The sequence below is a fragment of the Neodiprion pinetum genome, chromosome 1 (genome assembly GCF_021155775.2).
Source record: "Neodiprion pinetum isolate iyNeoPine1 chromosome 1, iyNeoPine1.2, whole genome shotgun sequence".
Taxonomy (NCBI): domain Eukaryota; kingdom Metazoa; phylum Arthropoda; class Insecta; order Hymenoptera; family Diprionidae; genus Neodiprion; species Neodiprion pinetum.
This window is the reverse complement of record NC_060232.1, coordinates 38,746,254-38,764,995: the sequence shown is the minus strand read 5'-3', so window position 1 is coordinate 38,764,995 and position 18,742 is coordinate 38,746,254. Positions and strand designations below refer to the sequence as shown.

The window sequence follows — 18,742 nt, the reverse complement described above, 5'->3', positions numbered from 1 at the left end:
TCGTGTCTGATAAAATGCTCCCGCTACAGCCCGGTGTTTCTTATCACGTAGTTAGTCAAATTAGAGAATGAGCAAGCTCATTAGCATTCAGTGCCCGTAGTGCACACACTGATGGGCAAGATAACCGTCAATGCAATATCGTAGCTCAATGTTCTATTCATATATCATATCGAACGAAGTGGTAGCGTGAGATATACAGACACCGTAATATCACAGACGTCAAAAGCAGCACGTCCTTCAAATAACAAAAACACAGGTGTTACAGTATGCAAATGATGAAGCGATCGCAGACTATTATAATTTATACGTTTCATCAATTGTGCCTTGAGGTTCTAGTTCGTGAAAAAGGCGGTAATGACGGATTCGCTCGGTCCTCCATTTTCAGAGAATTGAGGTAAATTAACAACATTTATCTTTAATTACCGAAATCTTTCTAGCATTCAGATACTCTTTTATAATATTATAAACATTTGAACGGAGGATCCTCTACCACCAAAGTTCCACCACAATTTGAAAGGTAGAATTCCGTCTAACCGTTGCCATTTTTGCAATAATCGGCGGGAAAATTCGAACACACATTGTGACTAGTTCTTTCAAAAATCCGGCAGAGTGCGCTAAGACTAAGTAGACGAAAACGTCACCGAAAATTGAACATGGCAGTTGATTTATCGATGTAGTTAGTTTGTGGCGAGCGATGTAACCAAACGTGTTTACGGTTAAATATCCTTATAACGATAAGAATAATTTGAAAAAAAATACATATGGTGAATACAGATTCCCCGATAATCGGAGAATATTTATGGAAAGAGACGCCTCGGCGTTATTAAACCATATCGGTGAAATAACAAAAGTTCTGAAATGTAGACCAGTTGGTGGTGTAAAGCATCGCGAACGTAATTATCGTACACAACTCATCAATCATGACATAAACTCGAGCCCGGTTTATCGCAGTGAGTAATTTCACGATAAGATATTCAATACAATTATTTTCCCTGCAACGTTGTGTTTTCTTCCGACAAACTTTTACGTCCGCCTACCAAATGCCTCTCAATTTATTTTTGCCGGTTTTTTTCTCCTTACTTCCTACTCTGTTGCTCTTTTACACCCCATTCGTTTTGTCATCTCGCGCAACTACTACCTGTTATCAAACCTTGACTACGAACGGGGTATATTTGTGTATTAAACTGTGTAACACGAACTTAGAAAAAAAAAAACATTCATATGCAGGTGTAGGGGAATACTTTTAATTAAGCATGTGAGACTAGGTTCAAATGGCTGCCATGCGTTGAAAATATTGTGAGAACCTTATGGATCTCTACCACATCACCAAGGTATTGATAGTTTCGTATTCCTCTGTTTCTTCCAACAGATCCGCCATGGCGATGTGTAAATAGATTTAACAACGTTATACTCGGATCGTGAGATGAGTTGTTCGGTGGAACTGAGACAACAAAGACAACAAGGGATGGCAGAGGATCCTCATAAGCTCGCAGCTATAATGAACAAGTCGCAAAGACTCGTTTTAGGTCTATTGGTTTTACTCCTAGTCGATATCATATGGGTGTCCAGTTCCGAACTCACCAAAGTATGATTATTGATATTTAATTCTTATTTTTGAACCAAACGTTTCAAAACACAATTATTACAAACCCAAATTAGTCAGAGTAAACCTGTGCATATTTGAATATTCATTTTAAATTGTAGAATTTACCTTGGCATTATTTTGAGTAAACAGATCTGCCTAATGATGCATAATATTTTTTTCATAGTAGACACTGATTGACCAAGATTAACGATTTTGTGAATATGATTATCTATTGACTCAAATGACAAAGAAAAATTAGAGTTGCTGTTCTCGTGTAGTACAAAATTGGTTCTCTATAAAATTAAACATTTCAGTACTTATTTTCAGGTTTTTTAGAAACCTAGAAATCCAGAAGTACTTTTTTGAAGTCTTCAGTACCTTAGTATTGACAGAATCAATTATAAATGTCATTGTCACAATTACATGATATTATTTTTCTTTTCCCCATTGAAATGCGTGTAGAAATAAGTTCTGTAGGAAAAAAGTAATTCATTGCATATTAATCGATAGAAGTTACTGCAATCGTTTGGAAACTTGTAGAATATTTTTTGCTCTCAAATATTAAAACCTTACATAGCTTTAAGTTTATAAAATTTATGGCGATGGTAAACTTTTCAAAGTGAACGTTTGTTATGCTACTTTGCATCTCCTTAAACTTTATTCCTGGTATGATTTCTCAATCATGTGATATTGATCAATGAAAAAATGTTGTCATACTTTGGGCATAGAAGCCTGAAAATTATAAGATACTTTAGAGTTGAAATTTTGTATTACGATTACGTCAAAGTAATTCAGGTGTACAAAAGTTGTACTCAAATGTAATCTCTATATTTTTCAGTACATTTATCAGGAGGCCGCATTTAAAAAGCCATTTTTCAGTACATACATCAAAACTTCAATGTTCACGTTGTATCTGCTTGGTCTCTGCTTTTGGCCTCCTTGGCGAGATCAGTGTAATAAACCAGCAACTTACATGGTATGATTTTATTACTAATCTAGTACGAGGAATAAGTTAGTAACATTATTGTAACGATCAATGTTTATGAAGAATTCAGTAAACCATCATAATCTAAACAGACTTATATTTTAAAAGCCAACCCCTTAAAAGTCATTCTAAAACTGTGCAATAATGATTTTTTTCTGATGTTTGGCTATGTTAATGTTACTAACTTCAACCTTGTAATCTATGTCAGTTCTTCGCCACAGCATATAAATATCACGTTTTTTCTCTAGTTCATAGATCCGAATATGGAGGATGACAATTTTTACGCGGAAGCAAACACAAGTCTGGTGAGACACTGTTTGATTATTATTCTTAAATTATCACTAACATTGTTCTCAGAATTTTGTTTTTCATTTTTATGACACCTCGTATATCAACCATAATGACTGATCTGAAATTTTGATAAATACGGCTGTTTATACTTACAGAAATCTTCTTTCACTTTGAATTCCTAGAAACTATCAAAAATATTATAAGAAAATATTCTGATATTTCAGTTTATACTTTCGATCGTTCACAACTGGCATTAGTGTTCCTGCTCATTATTTCGTTAAAGAATTATCTATAAAGTAATTGCATTGATTTATCAGTTTTATTAATCTTTAACTGGACCTGAAAATCTCACAAATATGAATACAGATACTAAACTGACTGTCAGAATAAAACGATTCACACAGAGATTGTCGTTTTTGAAACCATCTTATGTGCAATTTGTTTTATACTTGTTGACGAGCAGCATTGTAGTAGTCGAATAATTATTCATTTTCAAATCGTACTGCAAACAATCTGCTAGTGCAAATAACTTGAATGTGTACATCGAATCACAAAACAAATTAATCTTATTCTAGAGTGATCCAACATTTGTACCAATCAAAACCCCTGAACATTGTGACCGTTCATCGGGTACCGAAAGCGATGACTCTTCAATACGTTCAGTCAGGTTTAGTAAATTGGCAGAGGTTCGTCACATGTCCGAATGTGATGCTACAGAAGCACTTTTGGCAAGGCTTAGTTATCAAGCTAGTGTCAGAGCTGGAGAACATGCCAAGCGGCAAGCCAACAAGTTTTCAGTGCAGAAAGTAGCAAAAATTGCTCTTATGTTCTGCCTATTGGTATGAATATTTGTAATTACTTCTTATCCTGTTTCAATATTAATTTAAGACTTTAGAATATTTACGAACATTTCGCAATTTCACAGTGGTTTATGGCCAATTACACCTATCAAATTTCGTTGATCGGAACTGAAGCAGGCATCGTAACAGTATTATCATCGACATCCAGTTTATTTACATTATTCCTTGCTGCAGTATTTCCCAGCAACGGTAGTGATAAATTCACACTATCAAAGTTCGTTGCAGTTTTAATCAGCATACTTGGACTGGTGAGTGTCTTAGAAAATAAATCTTTCTTCTGGATACATTTGCCGAAGAAAGTGCTGCAATAGAAACACAAGTCAATGCATTTCGTTTTCGCAGGTACTTGTGAGCTTGTCAGATTTAACGATCGAAGCCAACAGGATACCGATAGGTATCATTTTGGCACTGGTCAGTGCATTCTTTTATGCAGCGTACCTAGTTTTTTTAAGGAGAAAAGTTGACCATGAAGACAAAATGGATATACCAATGTTCTTTGGCTTTGTCGGACTGTTCAATTTGACACTTCTGTGGCCTTTATTTTTTATACTCCACTATGGAGATTGGGAGGACTTTGAATGGCCCAATACTCACCAGTGGACCTTTTTAATCATCAACGGACTTATTGGTACTGTTTTAAGCGAAGTTCTGTGGCTGTGGTAAGATATACTCCAGCTATTCCTATCATTCAATATTTCCAGCTGTTGTTTCACACTATCTACACAACTTTGGCTAACTGAATATCTTTCTAGGGGCTGTTTCCTAACGTCATCTCTTATTGCTACGCTGGCTGTCAGTTTGACAATGCCAATGTCAATGCTAGCTGACGTTTTAGTGAAGAAGGTCGAATACCCGTGTATGTTTTACTTAGGCACAGTTCCCATGTTGCTGGCATTTGTTATTGTGTCACTTCTATCGTACTATGATAATTGGGATCCAGTCTTGGAAGGTGTCAAAAGACTTTATACATGGGTATGCAGACGGAGCAGATCCTCTGTTAGGTGAGATTACAGATTATCAATTAGCTTGCTACCATCCTTTCTTTTGCCAAGAGCGTCATGCTTTACCATACAAATGAGCACGTATATTGCAATGCTTTAATAGGTTTACTATTTTTAGGATACAAGACTTGGAAGCAGAACAAACAGAATCTTTGATCTGTATAAACAATGGTGAGCACGAGGCCTAATCTGACAATAAATATATAGGCTGTTAAAATGTTCCTCACATAGGTCAGCACTGAACAGTTTAATAATTTTCATTTTCTTTTTCGTTTGTAATTTTACTTTCTCTTTTATTTTTAGAAGATGCATTACAACTCGTGTCTTAGTTCTAAAGTTTCTTATAAGCAGCCTGCGTCTAAAACCGATTCCATATTCAATTCATCATTCCACTATAGTCATTTATCTGCTTAGTTATTAATTGACATGAAAAACCTGACATTCTGTCACATGTTACACTTTTATATATGTATAAAATTGGGCAAAGTAAAGACATCTGTTAAAAACTAAAATTTCATGCAACTGATGCGAAAGTAGTGATAACCACTCCTACCATGCTGCTTCTATATTCCATATTAAATAGCTGCAGCTATATTAAGCAATAGAAATAATAATAATGACAGCTCACTGTAATAACCATAGGTATTTCGTTCGTCAAGCATAGTTCTACAACACTCAGAGTATGTTTCACATTCGCGATAAAAAATGCATGTGCTGATATTTAATTGCTTTATCTAAGTAAAATTCAGAACACGTTGAAGAATGTCGACTTCGAGAATGAGTCAGGTTTGAAATATCATTTTCAAATTTTATAACTGTCAAACCAAAGCTTAATTGAAATGGATAAATATAATTTAATAAGCCCACTGCTGATAAATTTAAGCTGGCTAATCCGGTTAGTTAGAATTTGTTTAAAATGCTTTTCCTGAACAATTAAATTATAACAATTCTCCTGCGGATTTTGCCATTTACTGAGTGAAGAGAAGTAATGGAGACTATTGAAGGCATTCCTGCCTCGTTATCTTATTTTTTATGAATGAAATATAGGACTAGAGAACGATAGTAGCACTACAATTTATTGTTATAGATGGCAAAGTTATTTTGATGGCTATTACACGAAATTGTCTGATTGAACTGTATCGAAACGGAAAGCTCATCTCATAATTTTGCCAAGGCTTAAAAGATATAATGCAAAATGTTTACATATAAACTATATTTGTGATATCATATTCATTGTATAGACAGTTAAACTCTTATAGGCTTTGGATCAACTATATTTCCATAATTGTTTACTGTGAACTTTTATGTATTGTTGATATTTGCCATTTTACAACCTGTAATTTGTACATATTCATACTATAGCTGTTAAAAATTTAGATTTTAATTTACGCTTAATTTACGGTACAAACCTCACAGGTTTGTTATACATAATTATTACTGATTAATGGTCGGTTTGGGTAAAATTTAAATGGAAATATGTTCAAAGTTAATCCTGTGCTGTTCACGAGTGCTTTCTAACTCTTGGAAACATATTTATAGAAGTGCAGTATGCGTATCGCTTTTCAAAAATACACAAAAACTTACCTAGTTTTGAAGTTTGGATAGCTAATAAACCTGTTCCTTTTGTTGCAACGGTTTCGTACATTCTTCAGGTTTTGCTGTTTTCGATTTGATAAATAGTTAGGAATTATGCGACGTGTTTTTATTCAGTTTTTCGAGCTTACAAAAGCCAGCCAAATATATAGAGTAGGTACTTTAAATTTTCTAAGACACTATCAGTGAGATATTACTATATAGTTTTAAATCGGTCGAGGAACAATAAACATAATTGGTTACATTTTAGGACCAACTTGAAATAAAATTGTTACAAATATATATATAATATATATATACATGTGTTTATATGTATGTATGTATATGTATATTGAAACTTGCTAAGCGATGAAATTATATTCGGCAAATTATTGCAGAGTACTTAAACGCGAAACTATTCTGAAAATGTGTTCGAATCAGTCGAAGATTATTTACCAATTTTTCGAAAGTATAATGATGCAAACTATCTCGCATAATAAAATCTAGTCAACAGGATTGATAAATTTTATATTTTGTCACTTTGTATTTCCAATACCTGTATTATGATTTAAAAGTCAGGCAAGATCTCTTGCGCAAAAATGTACAATAACTACTAACTATGAATGTTAACTATGCCTGTTTATTATAAATACATTACAAAATACAATTCAGTTAATGCGCACAATGTGCATATTCATCAATCAAATTGATGATTAGATATGTATATATATATTTTAGAGACTTATGAATAGATTACTGCACGCTCCTTAAAGTGCAACTGTGTATCTATATGTATGTATGCATATAAATTATCAGGTAATTTTATACATTGAGTCAAAATATCCCTATCAACACACGTGTGTCAAATTCGAAATCATCTCGGTTTACAGACATTGAATGAGCAATAATTGTCCATCCTTTATTTCACTCTGACAACACTCTTTCCCTGGAAGATTGTTGTTTTTTGCAATATAATTCGTTGAGAAAAGTGTTATTAAATTTTATAGACTAGATTGATAGGTCTCAAAATGCCATAGGAAAACGGTGATACCATGCCAAGATGTTTGTACTGCACACTGAATTCAGTTTAAGGAAAATGAACATTCGTATATACATATACAATATACAGTTTCATCACTAATACGCTAACGGATCAATATTATTTATTATAATTAATTATAGCTGACTGTTCCTGTATGTATTATTATAATTGTACATCTAATGTAAATATTAAGAAACCTTAATTACCGAATGGAATTCTATACATGTATCATTATACATACGGAGGAATTAAAAGAAAATATTCGCAGTAGTAGTGACCTGTGTTTTAAGTACATTTTTAAGATTGGAATCTATACTGCAGAGCACTATTCATTAATAATGATCCAAGTCCACTGAGATAAAACAAAAATATTATTATTACCATGGTGAACTTAAAAACAAAAAAAAGGACGAATTGTCAAACCAAATTGACATTGACATACTAACGGCTTACATACAGTAGATGCAATATGTAATTTTCACTTGACTTAACGTTCTACCTCTTGGACTTTCATATCCAGCAAACGTTGGAGGTTCTTTGAAAAGTTGAACAATTATGTACGATTCATTTGACATGGCGTGCCACGATGAGGACACTGCTCTCAGATTGAATATAAAAGGTAGCCAATGTGAAAAATGTGATTGCAACTTTCATGGTTTTATGATTCATAGATGTCTGATTCTTAGTTAATAGTGAAAACCTATTGCCTACACCCCAAAAATACAACCTTGGTTCACTAAGGTATGTTGTACCTCCGCTGATTTGTTACCGATCAGCATGTATGGAGTAAATTTCATATTCGTTATGAATTCAGGCTGCCTGCTGACCCTTCTTGGCCTAAAATACCACAGCGTAGGTTGGCAGATGATGCTGGCGATTTGATACAACCTTCGTATACTGTCACATTTTCCGGCACGCCAAGGCGAAGCCGGACAATCGAACAGGTCCCACGATCTCAGTACGTATTCATTTGCACATTAATTGATTTTTGTCTGTATATTTAAAAATATTCGAACTCTTTCTCAGTTTGTATGAAGAAAAGTAAAACAATTATGCTTCTCCTTTATTCTTCATTCTGTTACTTCTGATTCAGATCTTCAAAAATGTTTGGGACCCAAGATTCTAGAAAAGAGCAATATTCCCAAAGTCAGCAGCCCAGGAGAAGATCTGGCTGTCCTGATCCAAGATTCAAAAAGTATGTTATTATCTTATGGCTATATTTACAGTTGAGCGCCGATATAATTCCATCTCAGCTATATAAGTTTCAATTTTATAACACATTGTTAGGGTCACAACTGTGAGAAGTCAAATGACGTCAACTGATCTAGGAGAAGTTAGAACAGAGGAAGAATCAGGAATGTCTGTATCAAAAGACTGCAAATCTATTGCGGACAAAACTGTACCATGGATAGATTCGACTCAGTACGACAGAATCCTTGCTGATAAATGTATCGATGTCGCAATCACGTTTCAAGCACAAAGCCTACAAATTTTATGATAGCTGTCATCTCTGCGTGATTAAAATTGAATAATAGTTGTAATTGCCATTTAATTCTGTCCCTATGTAAATGCAATTTCAATGTTTGTTTCATAGAGCCCGAGTTATTCAGCAGAAGGCTGAGAAACCTGACGAATCAAAAGGGATGGAGAGTGTTGGTGTACAAACTGTGCAAATAGTATCGTCAGAAGTTGCGCTCGACTCGACTCAATTTGTCCGGACCATCAAAGAATCAAACGAGCAGAGTTCTGGATATGCCGAATCGAGAAGAAAAAGCTGCAGTCCAGTGAAGAGTGGTCCAACACATTCAGAAAGAGATACACCACGACCTAGCACCTCAGTCGGGAAAACAACGCCAAGAAATTCGGAAAGGATTGACTTGAAAAGTTCTGAATTTGACCAAACACGTCCTTTGCAATGTTGTCAGGTGAATATCGTGGAAAGCATGGAAGAAATTTGAACTTAAATAAGATAATTTTTTCAATAAGCTTATTTTACTTTATATAGTACCCTTTTTACTGCCGGTAATTCAAATTTGTCTAGAAGGGAGAGAAAGTTTGTGTGTAACCGGCACAGGTGACAAAAAAGCAGACAAATTTGAAGTACTTGGGTTGAAAAAGGGAGCATAGCTATACTACAATCATTAATATTTGACGAAGAAAGCAAATCTTTTGTATATTAGGCAAAGGATGGGCAGCTCTTTTTGACGGTAGAAAAGAAGGTTCAAGCAACGAATATGCCGATCACAAACAAAGTCGATCTTGTACCTGGAAAAAAAAATCAGAGCACAACTCAGTGTTATAATGTGCAAGTACCAGTGCTCAGCTTTCAAAATTTACCAGTTCAAATGTCAACCCAGCCACAATCGAAGGTTGATATTCCGCCACATAATTCGTCTTCGTCATCTCCTGATTCCCAAATATCGACTCTTTTCAAGAACATTAATATTCCAAAATTGGAGTTACCTAATGACGTTACTCCTCAATTCATGAGTCTAGGCACAAGCTTTTCTAAAATAACGAGCAATCCATTCTCGAGTCAAACATTGGAAAGTCATGATTTTCAGTTAAATACCGAGCCTACAAGTCAATCAGTAATAGGTGAGCTTCTGACCAATACTGATTAAAAACATTTACATATTTACCCTCACAGTATTTTTTTCAGCACTACTCGCGATGCACATACTAAATACACATATTTCCGTAGGTTCAAAGAAGAAATTGGATGATTTGAAACAGCAGCAACATTTACAATTCCACAAAGATAAACAACGTCAATTAACAACTGAATCCAATTTTCCACTAATCTTTCAAACGAATAGAGATCGCGATTTTGAATTCAAATCAAATTCAGAAAAGTTAATGAAAAATATTCGCAATGAAGAGAAGTGTAGTAGACCCCAACAAAATATTTTGAACTTTAATAAGGATAACGTCATACCCAAGCACGATTTTCATATTTATTGTCATCCAGAACAGCCTCTTCAATCACACACTACAGATGCACAGCAGAAACTGTGTAACATTCAAGCACCACAGTATCAGCTAGTAACGACTGATTCTGAACCTGAAAGATACGGAGCTTTTAATAAACAAAATCGTAATCCTGACAATGGAACAGAATGCTTAGTCAAGAATAAAACGTACTTTCAGCCACAACAGCAAACTACAGACACAGACTCGCATGTGTCAGACAAAGTAACTCAGTTTTGTAAAATGCAAAAAAATTATTGTCAGCCAGCCGAAAGGTTGAACGCAAGTTTCCTTGACGGGATAGAAGATCATCAAAACAAAAAGTTCGAGTCATTGAAACAGAAAAACGTGTATTTTGAAAAAAATAAACCACAAGTGTTGAATCAGGATTGGAAACATCAGACTCTGCAGCTCTGTGAGCAAGGCAAGGTGATATCTTTGCGTCAGAAACGAAAAATGAAGTCGGAACAACGTTTGATGCTTAATAAAAAACGCATCCAAAGTTCGGAGCCACATATATCAACGAATCGAAGACGAACCCAAACTCCGTATTTAAAAAAAGCAAGCTCATGCCTATCAGAGTGCACACAACAATTAACACCTGATCCACAAAGTAATTGCATGTATCAGACTCAGCAGCGCATACCTGTGTCTAATCATAGAGAAAACGTCAATAATATGACATCGGATGATACAGAAAATTTTCCAAGCTCACAACATACCATGCAAGCAGATAATATAAACTTTATTGATTGTAACGAAATTAATGCAAGAGTACCGCATCCTACGGACCTTAACGGAATAAAACCAGAACATTGTATCCAGCCATACCAAAGACCACCTCATAAAGATGCTAAAATTACCTCGTCGCTGGATTTGGAGAAGCAGAATTTATCATCGCTTCAATCTCCTAGAGCAGATACAGATGTACCTACTGAAAAGTCGACTGCGATACCAGTCAAAACTCAACAGCTTTTGAACAAAAGTTACTGGGATTACTATAATAAATTGAAGCTGCATAAAATGGTGAGTGGTGAAAGTCCGCAACAGCAGTACTTTTGTCAAGTAGCAATGGGAGCACCGATATCAAAGAAAAGAAGAGCGCCGGAATCGATTGCTGAGGAGTCTAACAATACATCGCAAGTGGGAGATCAGATGGAACTTAGTTTACCAGAAATCAGAACTTTGGAACAATGTTCAGTTCTGTCGACTATGATCAACAAGACATTGTAAGTTGATGGACATTATCATTAACCGCTGAAATACAATTGTATGGTACAGTGACAGTAATTAACTTAAACCACTTTTTTACTGTAAGGGATTCCGCACTGCAACCATTGTCTGAAACGCTACAAACAAAACAAATTTACTTGAATGGCAATATGAGATCATCTTCCGATCCTACCGCAGGAACGCAGAGCGCAATACTGAAGAAGTTGTTATCTGGTGAAAATGAGGACTCAATTATTTCTTCAACACTTATGTATACGCAAAAGCATAAGCATGATAAGGATTTTAGCAACAAAACATCGAAACTGAAGTCTATCGGTGAACATCCAATAGGTAATCCTATTATTAAGGGTATATCGGGTAGCAAAGTATGGTAAAATCCCTCATCCAAAGAATTCATCTCACATAGGATTACTCAGGACGTAATTATTATTATTGATTTCAGTCTTCTTTGGCTGTATGGTGTACGCTATGATTATATTTCTTCCAATGATCTATGATTGTTTCTTCTACGAGGAGCATGATCAATATGAGGACTTGAGTTATATCGAGGTAGTATTCGAATACATTATTTCGTCTGTCAAGGAAGCATGTGGAGTGTTTTTCGACATGATGAATAAAATATTTTTAAAGCCAGTACGTTGACCATAAATATATAATTACATGCTATGCCGTAGTTCGAGACTTGACAAAGCTATAAGACTTCAATTTAATAACAGTAATCAGCTTAACAATAGCTTTGTGGTGATCGTGCCCATCTGCTTCACATTTATCATACAACAAATTCCGCAATCTTCTTTAACACTATCTTTTTTTTTAACATACAAGGATGCACGAATGCAGCGATTATCAAGCGGCAGGTGGAGACAGAAGATATCCAAACAACACCTATTCTGATTTGAGATACATAGACTCAAAAATGTTAGATAGTATAGAGAAAACAAAAAGAGACAGGAAAATACAGTTTTAGGATATTTGACCGGTTAAACTATGGTGCTTGCTTAGTAGATCCAACTTTGTCACGAGATTTAATACCCTGAAACTATCTTGTAAAACTCAGTATTTTTTTGCTTCTAATTTTCAGCGCTCCTGTAAGAAATGTAATAATCTTACATAAATTTCAAGTAACACGCCGATCACTCCTAGCATGGGTATAATCCAGTTGATCGATAGTTGTTTGATATAATGTCTATATTGAGTCCTATTTTATATGATATATTGTACTGCTTTCTTTCCATATGGTCGTAATTCATAGTATTGATGTATGTACACGGATTTGTGATTAAATGTTTACTCGATTATGGTCTATCTAATCGTAAGACTGTGGTTTTCTTTTCTGTTTTTTTAATCTATCGTATGCATTGATTTTCAATATTGTACTCTGCTCTACATTCCGTAAAGAATTAAATTTCTTACTAGTTTACTTTTGACCATTTTTAGTAAATGTTGAAACCAGATGAATTATTTGACACAAAAAAATGCCTCCATGAATTCAAGGTGGCGGCTGAAGCTAATGCAAAAACTGTTCGAAATTCTGGATTTAAAGGAGACTCAAACATACGAATAATGGATTTGACTGGGGTTCAGGTGTGTTGTAGAGGTATTTGCTCCAAGTACCAGGTTTATGGGAAACCAGGCATGGTTTCCGAGAAAATTGACGGTAGAGTTTCACATTCGCTGAAACCCAAGTCAATGTAGAAACCAAGCCTTAGTGCAGAAACTGTGGTACTGAGTCCCATCAAAATCCATTATTATCATGTTTGGGCCTGGATGATCCCCTTGTTAAAATATCAATCCCCCCCCCCCCCTATCAATTGGACAAAGAAAATAATTATATCGAGAAATCATGTACAACCACCAGCTCTTATTTTGTCTTAATTATCACGTCGTTTAAAGACGTGTATTGACATAATTATAATTCGGTGAATGACTGGTTTACGAACATCACATATGTAATCATATACGTGATCATAATTGATAATTATGTATACGAGATTGAGTCAACGTATGAGAGGACGTTTGCGTTGACAGAAGTTTGTTTCGCGGTATGTTTTTGAACAATTTCGATTTCTGCCACGAGATGACGTCCGTATCGCAAGCAAAGCATAATTAGCCGGAGGAGCGTTGACGAATGAAATGCTTTAGTATTAAGGAGTGGGGACTGATTGTGACGAACCATTGGTTGAGCTCAGGTCGCTCTGCGCCTTCGCAAGAATTATCTATATAAGTATGCGGTCTACGTAGGCCCGGCGAGCACGTTGATATCGGTCATTTCGTCGGCGAAGCTTGACGAAGCTAGTGGCGGCACGTTTCTGATCCCACCGGGAGACTTGAGGTTCACACGGATCCGTAAAGAGAAGCCACGCAGCGGAGGCAGGTAGTGTGCAACAAATTAAAGTAGCCATAACTGATATCACAGAATCTTTGGCCGTCCCGTCGAACCGAGAAGGAGCACGGTAATATGGCAGACTACGTGATCGACGATGCTGGTCAGGACGAGAAGTTCCCCATCCGAGAAGACGGCCTCTCAGCAGCGCAGCTTCTCTCAGGTGGGGACGGCTTGACGTATAACGACTTCATCATCCTCCCTGGGTACATCGACTTCACTGCTGACGAGGTAGACCTCTCGTCACCGTTGACTAGAAAAATCACCCTCAAAGCACCGCTCGTCTCTTCCCCCATGGACACAGTCACAGAGTCCGATATGGCGATAGCAATGGCCCTTTCAGGAGGAATTGGTATAATCCACCATAATTGTACTCCGGAGTATCAGGCAAACGAGGTTCACAAGGTGAAGAAATATAAGCACGGATTTATCAGGGACCCGGTCGTTCTCTCCCCAAACCACACGGTCGGTGACGTTCTGAAAGTGAAATCAAAACATGGGTTTTGCGGGGTTCCAATAACAGAAAACGGCAGGCTTGGTGGAAAGCTTGTGGGGATTGTAACATCGAGGGACATTGACTTTCTCGAAGACATACCCAGCCAACAGAACCAAAAACTAGAAAATGTAATGACCAAACTGAACAATCTGATCACTGGAACTTCTGGAGTCACTTTGCAGGAGGCTAATTCTATCCTTGAAAAGTCAAAAAAAGGCAAACTCCCAATAATTAATGAAAATGGTGAACTTGTAGCCCTGATGGCAAGAACTGATCTGAAGAAAAATCGGAGCTACCCAAACGCCAGCAAGGATGAGAACAAACAGCTTCTGGTTGGCGCAGCGATTGGAACTCGTGAGGGAGATAAGCAGAGGCTGCAACTGCTGGCAGCTTCCAAAGTCGACGTAGTAGTGCTGGATTCGTCACAAGGAAACTCCAAGTACCAAATTGACATGATTAGGTACATCAAATCGAAGTATCCAGAGCTGCAAGTCATCGCAGGTAATGTTGTTACAAGTATGCAAGCCAGAAACCTCATACGAGCAGGGGCTGACGGTCTTAGAGTTGGGATGGGGTCAGGATCGATCTGCATAACTCAGGAGGTGACAGCTGTTGGTAGGGCACAAGCCACAGCAGTATACAACGTCTCTGAGTATGCCAGGAAGTTTGGAGTCCCTGTGATCGCAGATGGTGGTATACAGTCTATTGGCCATATAATCAAGGGGCTGAGCTTAGGCGCAAGTACAGTAATGATGGGATCGCTGCTGGCTGGGACATCAGAAGCTCCAGGAGAGTATTTCTTCAGTGATGGAGTGCGCTTGAAGAAGTACAGAGGGATGGGATCGCTGGACGCTATGAACAGGGAAGATGCAAGGGGCTCAGCGATGGATAGATACTTTCATAACGAGATGGACAAGCTGAAGGTAGCGCAAGGGGTCAGTGGATCGATAGTTGACAAGGGCACAGTTCTCAAATTTCTGCCATACCTCCAATGCGGAATTAAGCATGGTTGTCAAGATATTGGAGCCAAATCCATATCAGCGTTACGATCCATGATGTACAGCGGAGAGCTCAAATTTGAAAGGCGATCACAGTCAGCACAGTTAGAGGGTAACGTGCATGGATTATTTTCATATGAAAAAAGATTATACTAAATATTTCCATCAATTCCTAGATGATTACTTGCAGGTTTAATTGAAAGACCTTAATTTTTGAGGCTGAAGTTAGTAACATTATCATAATGAAAAATTGAGATAAAAATCACTATTTTATATCTTCAGAATAACTTTCAAGGAGTTGAGTATGCAGTACATAAGTTTGTTCATGATGTATGAGGGTTCATAAAATTTCACTCAACTCTCAAGTTACGAAGTAATGATTTTTTCTATGAATGCATCGGTGCAATAATGTTACTCCAACTTCACCCTAATTTATGGTATAGTGAATGATAAACTTGTGTTTGCATAATATTAGTGAAGCATCAAATTTATCGTTTTTTTATTTTTATCGTAATTTATAGTTAAGCATCAAAAAACAACTAATTTATAGTGATAGAATTACTCATAGTTTTTTATTTAATTTTGTTTTTTTCCTTCTCAATTTCTGATCTTACAGATTGCTGCAAGAATCTAAGTACTTTTATATTGTAGAAATGAAAGTTCAGCTCATCGTATTTTTCCTAACGGTATTCCAAACTGAATTACAAGTTAGTGAAATTTAATTTCAAATTAGATTTATTCTGAACGTATTTTATAATGTCACAATGTAAAAGTTTTGGTTGTTTATTTATAATAGTACTGACAAATTTCTGTTTTATCAGAACATATATGTATATATTTTGCTCATGATGTATTTCAAACAACCTTGCCAAATCAATTGGCGTCTCCAGTTTTGTAACCAGTTCAATTAATATAAATATTTCATAGGTCTTTATAAATTCATAAAAATATTTTGTGTGTATTACATACATATACATAGATATACATATATTTCTAGTTTATATATTCGGTATAATTATAAGTAAATTAGGTCGAGCATGTAATCGCCCACAGGATTGCTAAAAACTGTACTTAAAGTCTCAAATTGACACAATCCTGAGACCATACATAATAATCTGAGGTGGATTATCATAATATTCAGTAGACTTGACCAATTATTTGTATGTCGATTACATTAAAGAAATTTAGTTCGAGTAAACAAAACTGCATACGGATCGATATTCGTATCCGTACTAATGAATTTCATCATTTTGTTGTAAGTAATTTTAATTCGAAAATATTCCGAAACCACGTTATTTACACCAGATATTTTATCAACAAATATATTTTATACCAAGATATTATTATAATACCTCAATTAAATACAATTGCAAGATGACGAGATGGCCCGAATTTATCTTACCCGTCTCTATATTACGCACACCTGCAGGTAAATGTTTTCACGTGCAAAAGCAGTGCCAAAGTGTAAGCATTCAAAGTTATTATTCGTGCATTTACAAGGCATTTGATGCATACCTACACCGGCTGTAAAGGAGCTTGGAACTGTGAAATGAGTTATCCACATACTGGCGGATTATATTCCAATGAAGCCATGCGCATAGATCGGTAAGTCAAGTTGCCATACGTACAGGCGTAGACTAGAAGTTTGAAAAGCTCGTAAACGTCACCTGCAACCTGTGCAAATTGCAACAACGATGGTATTGTGTAGTGTAGAATGTGTGCAACGTGTTTCACAATATCTGCGAATACCACCTGGAAATCTTTATATGTCGGAAAATAATGTAAGTACAGAGAACTTGGCCTTCGTGCGTTATGAATCCGAAATATTTTTAGGTTATACCGATCCCATGCTTCTGCTGACAGTCTTCCAAGTACAGATGAATCCATAATTTTTTACCATGTAGATATTAGCGTCGGACGACATTCTCCCAAATCAGTGCGTTGAGGGCTTTAGCGCAATAGTTCAAGCACTGATTATGAATTCCACTTCTCCTGCCAGACACCTTGGAAGCGATACAGAAAAACAGGCTTTGACACGGCAATGGTTGGAATATGCAGTATTACGTATCAACTATGCAGACAATGCGTTAAATTCAAAGAGAATTTTGAGAGTAAGAATATTCACAATTGATTTCAAGGTTTTCCACGTTATTGAAAGAGAAATGGTAGATTGACCATATTACATTTGACAGGATCTGAATGATGCTTTGAAAAGTAGCCCCTACATCACTGGTACCGAGATGACACTAGCAGATGTTGTGTCATATCATCTTCTGCATGGGATAGTGGTAAGAATAGTTACATTCGACAAGTTTCATGATGCGATTTCTGCTCAGCATTGACGAATGAGCTAACTCAAAACACATTTTTTTTTTTCAGAAAGATTTAAGTCAACAAGAAAAAGCTCAGTACGTCAACATCTCAAGATGGTTTGACAACATCCAGCAGGACGATGAAATTCGGCAGAAACTGCAATTAGTAAACTTTGATTTGCTCAATTTATACTTATGAATAATACATAGGAAACATTTTCTCTATGTGATGTATGTATGACAACAGGTACAGTTTTAATATAATCTGATACGACGCGTGATTTGAATGACTTGTAAATGAAGGGCTTAACGGACAAAAATTAAAGATAATTGAGTTTAGAAATTAGGTTTGAAAAAGCTGGAAGAAAACCCAATTTCTGTGTGTCTCCTCAATGGTTGAATCTCCGATGTTCCAGATGCCCTTTTTGGCTTCCTGAGGGTCCAATTACTCTGGAAACGGTGCACCAATTGGATCTGAGGAACCAAACTTTTTGGCTCTAAAAGCCGATTTTGAAAAACAGTTGAATTGATTCGTTGATGCTATGTATTGACGTGATTATGAGAGAAAAATCGATTGGAAGCGGTCCCAATACGCTGCGATCAACGGATCAAAAGTGTCAGTCAAAAAGGAGAACCTGTGTTTTGGACATTTTTTTTCTGGTGCTTTATTCTTCGTAACTTCTCTGCTGATAATCCCACGTACTTTGAGCTGCATTTTCTGAGTTCCTGGGGGTCCAATTGGTCGGGAAAGGGTCATACAAATCAATTCTGAGACGGAAGATTTTTTGGTCAGAAAAAAAGGAAGGTTAACCCCTTTGAATTTTTTGCGAAAATTTTGGCGATTTTGAAAAGTGCTGGAATAAATTCTTTGTGGCACTATTCCGACGTAATTCTGCGAAAGGAATCGATTAGGCGTAGTCCCAATACGCTGCAAGCAACGGATCAAAAGTTACAGCCAAAAAGGAGAACCTGTGTTTTGGACTTTTTTTTTGTGGTGCTTTTTTCATCGTAACT

At 36.2% G+C, this 18,742-nt stretch overlaps 4 protein-coding genes across 6 annotated transcripts; all 4 read left to right on the top strand.

Annotated features, from left to right (window-relative positions):
* Window positions 1-304: 304 nt before the first annotated feature.
* Window positions 305-7,606, top strand: LOC124213000 (solute carrier family 35 member F5). 3 transcript variants are annotated; one of them, XM_046613759.1, is made up of 10 exons: window positions 305-394; window positions 1,370-1,585; window positions 2,424-2,561; window positions 2,819-2,875; window positions 3,437-3,700; window positions 3,787-3,969; window positions 4,064-4,380; window positions 4,474-4,722; window positions 4,841-4,893; window positions 5,026-7,606. In XM_046613759.1, the coding sequence occupies exons 2-10, from the start codon at window positions 1,424-1,426 to the stop codon at window positions 5,049-5,051; spliced, it is 1,449 nt and encodes a 482-aa protein (XP_046469715.1). In that variant the 5' UTR covers window positions 305-394; window positions 1,370-1,423; the 3' UTR covers window positions 5,052-7,606. The 3 variants fall into 3 exon arrangements, with proteins under 3 accessions (XP_046469715.1, XP_046469705.1, XP_068990341.1); XM_046613749.2 differs by lacking the exon at window positions 305-394 and adding an exon at window positions 689-950; XM_069134240.1 differs by lacking the exon at window positions 305-394 and adding an exon at window positions 1,045-1,255.
* Window positions 7,607-8,143: 537 nt separating this feature from the next.
* On the top strand, window positions 8,144-12,775 carry LOC124224856 (kinesin-related protein 4). The gene is made up of 9 exons (XM_046637058.2): window positions 8,144-8,294; window positions 8,430-8,531; window positions 8,624-8,758; window positions 8,931-9,261; window positions 9,517-9,934; window positions 10,041-11,535; window positions 11,625-11,869; window positions 11,982-12,172; window positions 12,365-12,775. The coding sequence occupies exons 2-9, from the start codon at window positions 8,440-8,442 to the stop codon at window positions 12,431-12,433; spliced, it is 2,976 nt and encodes a 991-aa protein (XP_046493014.2). The 5' UTR covers window positions 8,144-8,294; window positions 8,430-8,439; the 3' UTR covers window positions 12,434-12,775.
* Window positions 12,776-13,777: 1,002 nt separating this feature from the next.
* On the top strand, window positions 13,778-16,808 carry ras (Inosine-5'-monophosphate dehydrogenase ras). Its single transcript, XM_046613741.2, has one exon. The coding sequence runs from the start codon at window positions 13,998-14,000 to the stop codon at window positions 15,570-15,572; it is 1,575 nt and encodes a 524-aa protein (XP_046469697.1). The 5' UTR covers window positions 13,778-13,997; the 3' UTR covers window positions 15,573-16,808.
* A 204-nt stretch (window positions 16,809-17,012) lies between these two features.
* Window positions 17,013-18,071, top strand: AIMP3 (aaRS-interacting multifunctional protein 3). The gene is made up of 4 exons (XM_046613771.2): window positions 17,013-17,197; window positions 17,321-17,527; window positions 17,609-17,704; window positions 17,796-18,071. Exons 1-4 carry the CDS (start codon window positions 17,111-17,113, stop codon window positions 17,925-17,927), a joined length of 522 nt encoding a protein of 173 aa, XP_046469727.1. The 5' UTR covers window positions 17,013-17,110; the 3' UTR covers window positions 17,928-18,071.
* Window positions 18,072-18,742: the final 671 nt, after the last annotated feature.

Coding starts and splice junctions, on each gene's coding strand:
- LOC124224856 (XM_046637058.2), top strand. CDS start 8,440: ATGTTTGGGACCCAAGATTCTAGAAAAGAGCAATATTCCCAAAGTCAG. Junction 9,262..9,516: donor GTCCTTTGCAATGTTGTCAG/GTGAATATCGTG, acceptor TTTGTATATTAG/GCAAAGGATGGGCAGCTCTT. Junction 11,870..11,981: donor TATCGGTGAACATCCAATAG/GTAATCCTATTA, acceptor TATTGATTTCAG/TCTTCTTTGGCTGTATGGTG.
- LOC124213000 (XM_046613759.1), top strand. CDS start 1,424: ATGAGTTGTTCGGTGGAACTGAGACAACAAAGACAACAAGGGATGGCA. Junction 2,876..3,436: donor CGGAAGCAAACACAAGTCTG/GTGAGACACTGT, acceptor ATCTTATTCTAG/AGTGATCCAACATTTGTACC. Junction 4,723..4,840: donor CGGAGCAGATCCTCTGTTAG/GTGAGATTACAG, acceptor TACTATTTTTAG/GATACAAGACTTGGAAGCAG.
- AIMP3 (XM_046613771.2), top strand. CDS start 17,111: ATGGTATTGTGTAGTGTAGAATGTGTGCAACGTGTTTCACAATATCTG. Junction 17,528..17,608: donor ATTCAAAGAGAATTTTGAGA/GTAAGAATATTC, acceptor TACATTTGACAG/GATCTGAATGATGCTTTGAA. Junction 17,705..17,795: donor ATCTTCTGCATGGGATAGTG/GTAAGAATAGTT, acceptor TTTTTTTTTCAG/AAAGATTTAAGTCAACAAGA.
- ras (XM_046613741.2), top strand. CDS start 13,998: ATGGCAGACTACGTGATCGACGATGCTGGTCAGGACGAGAAGTTCCCC.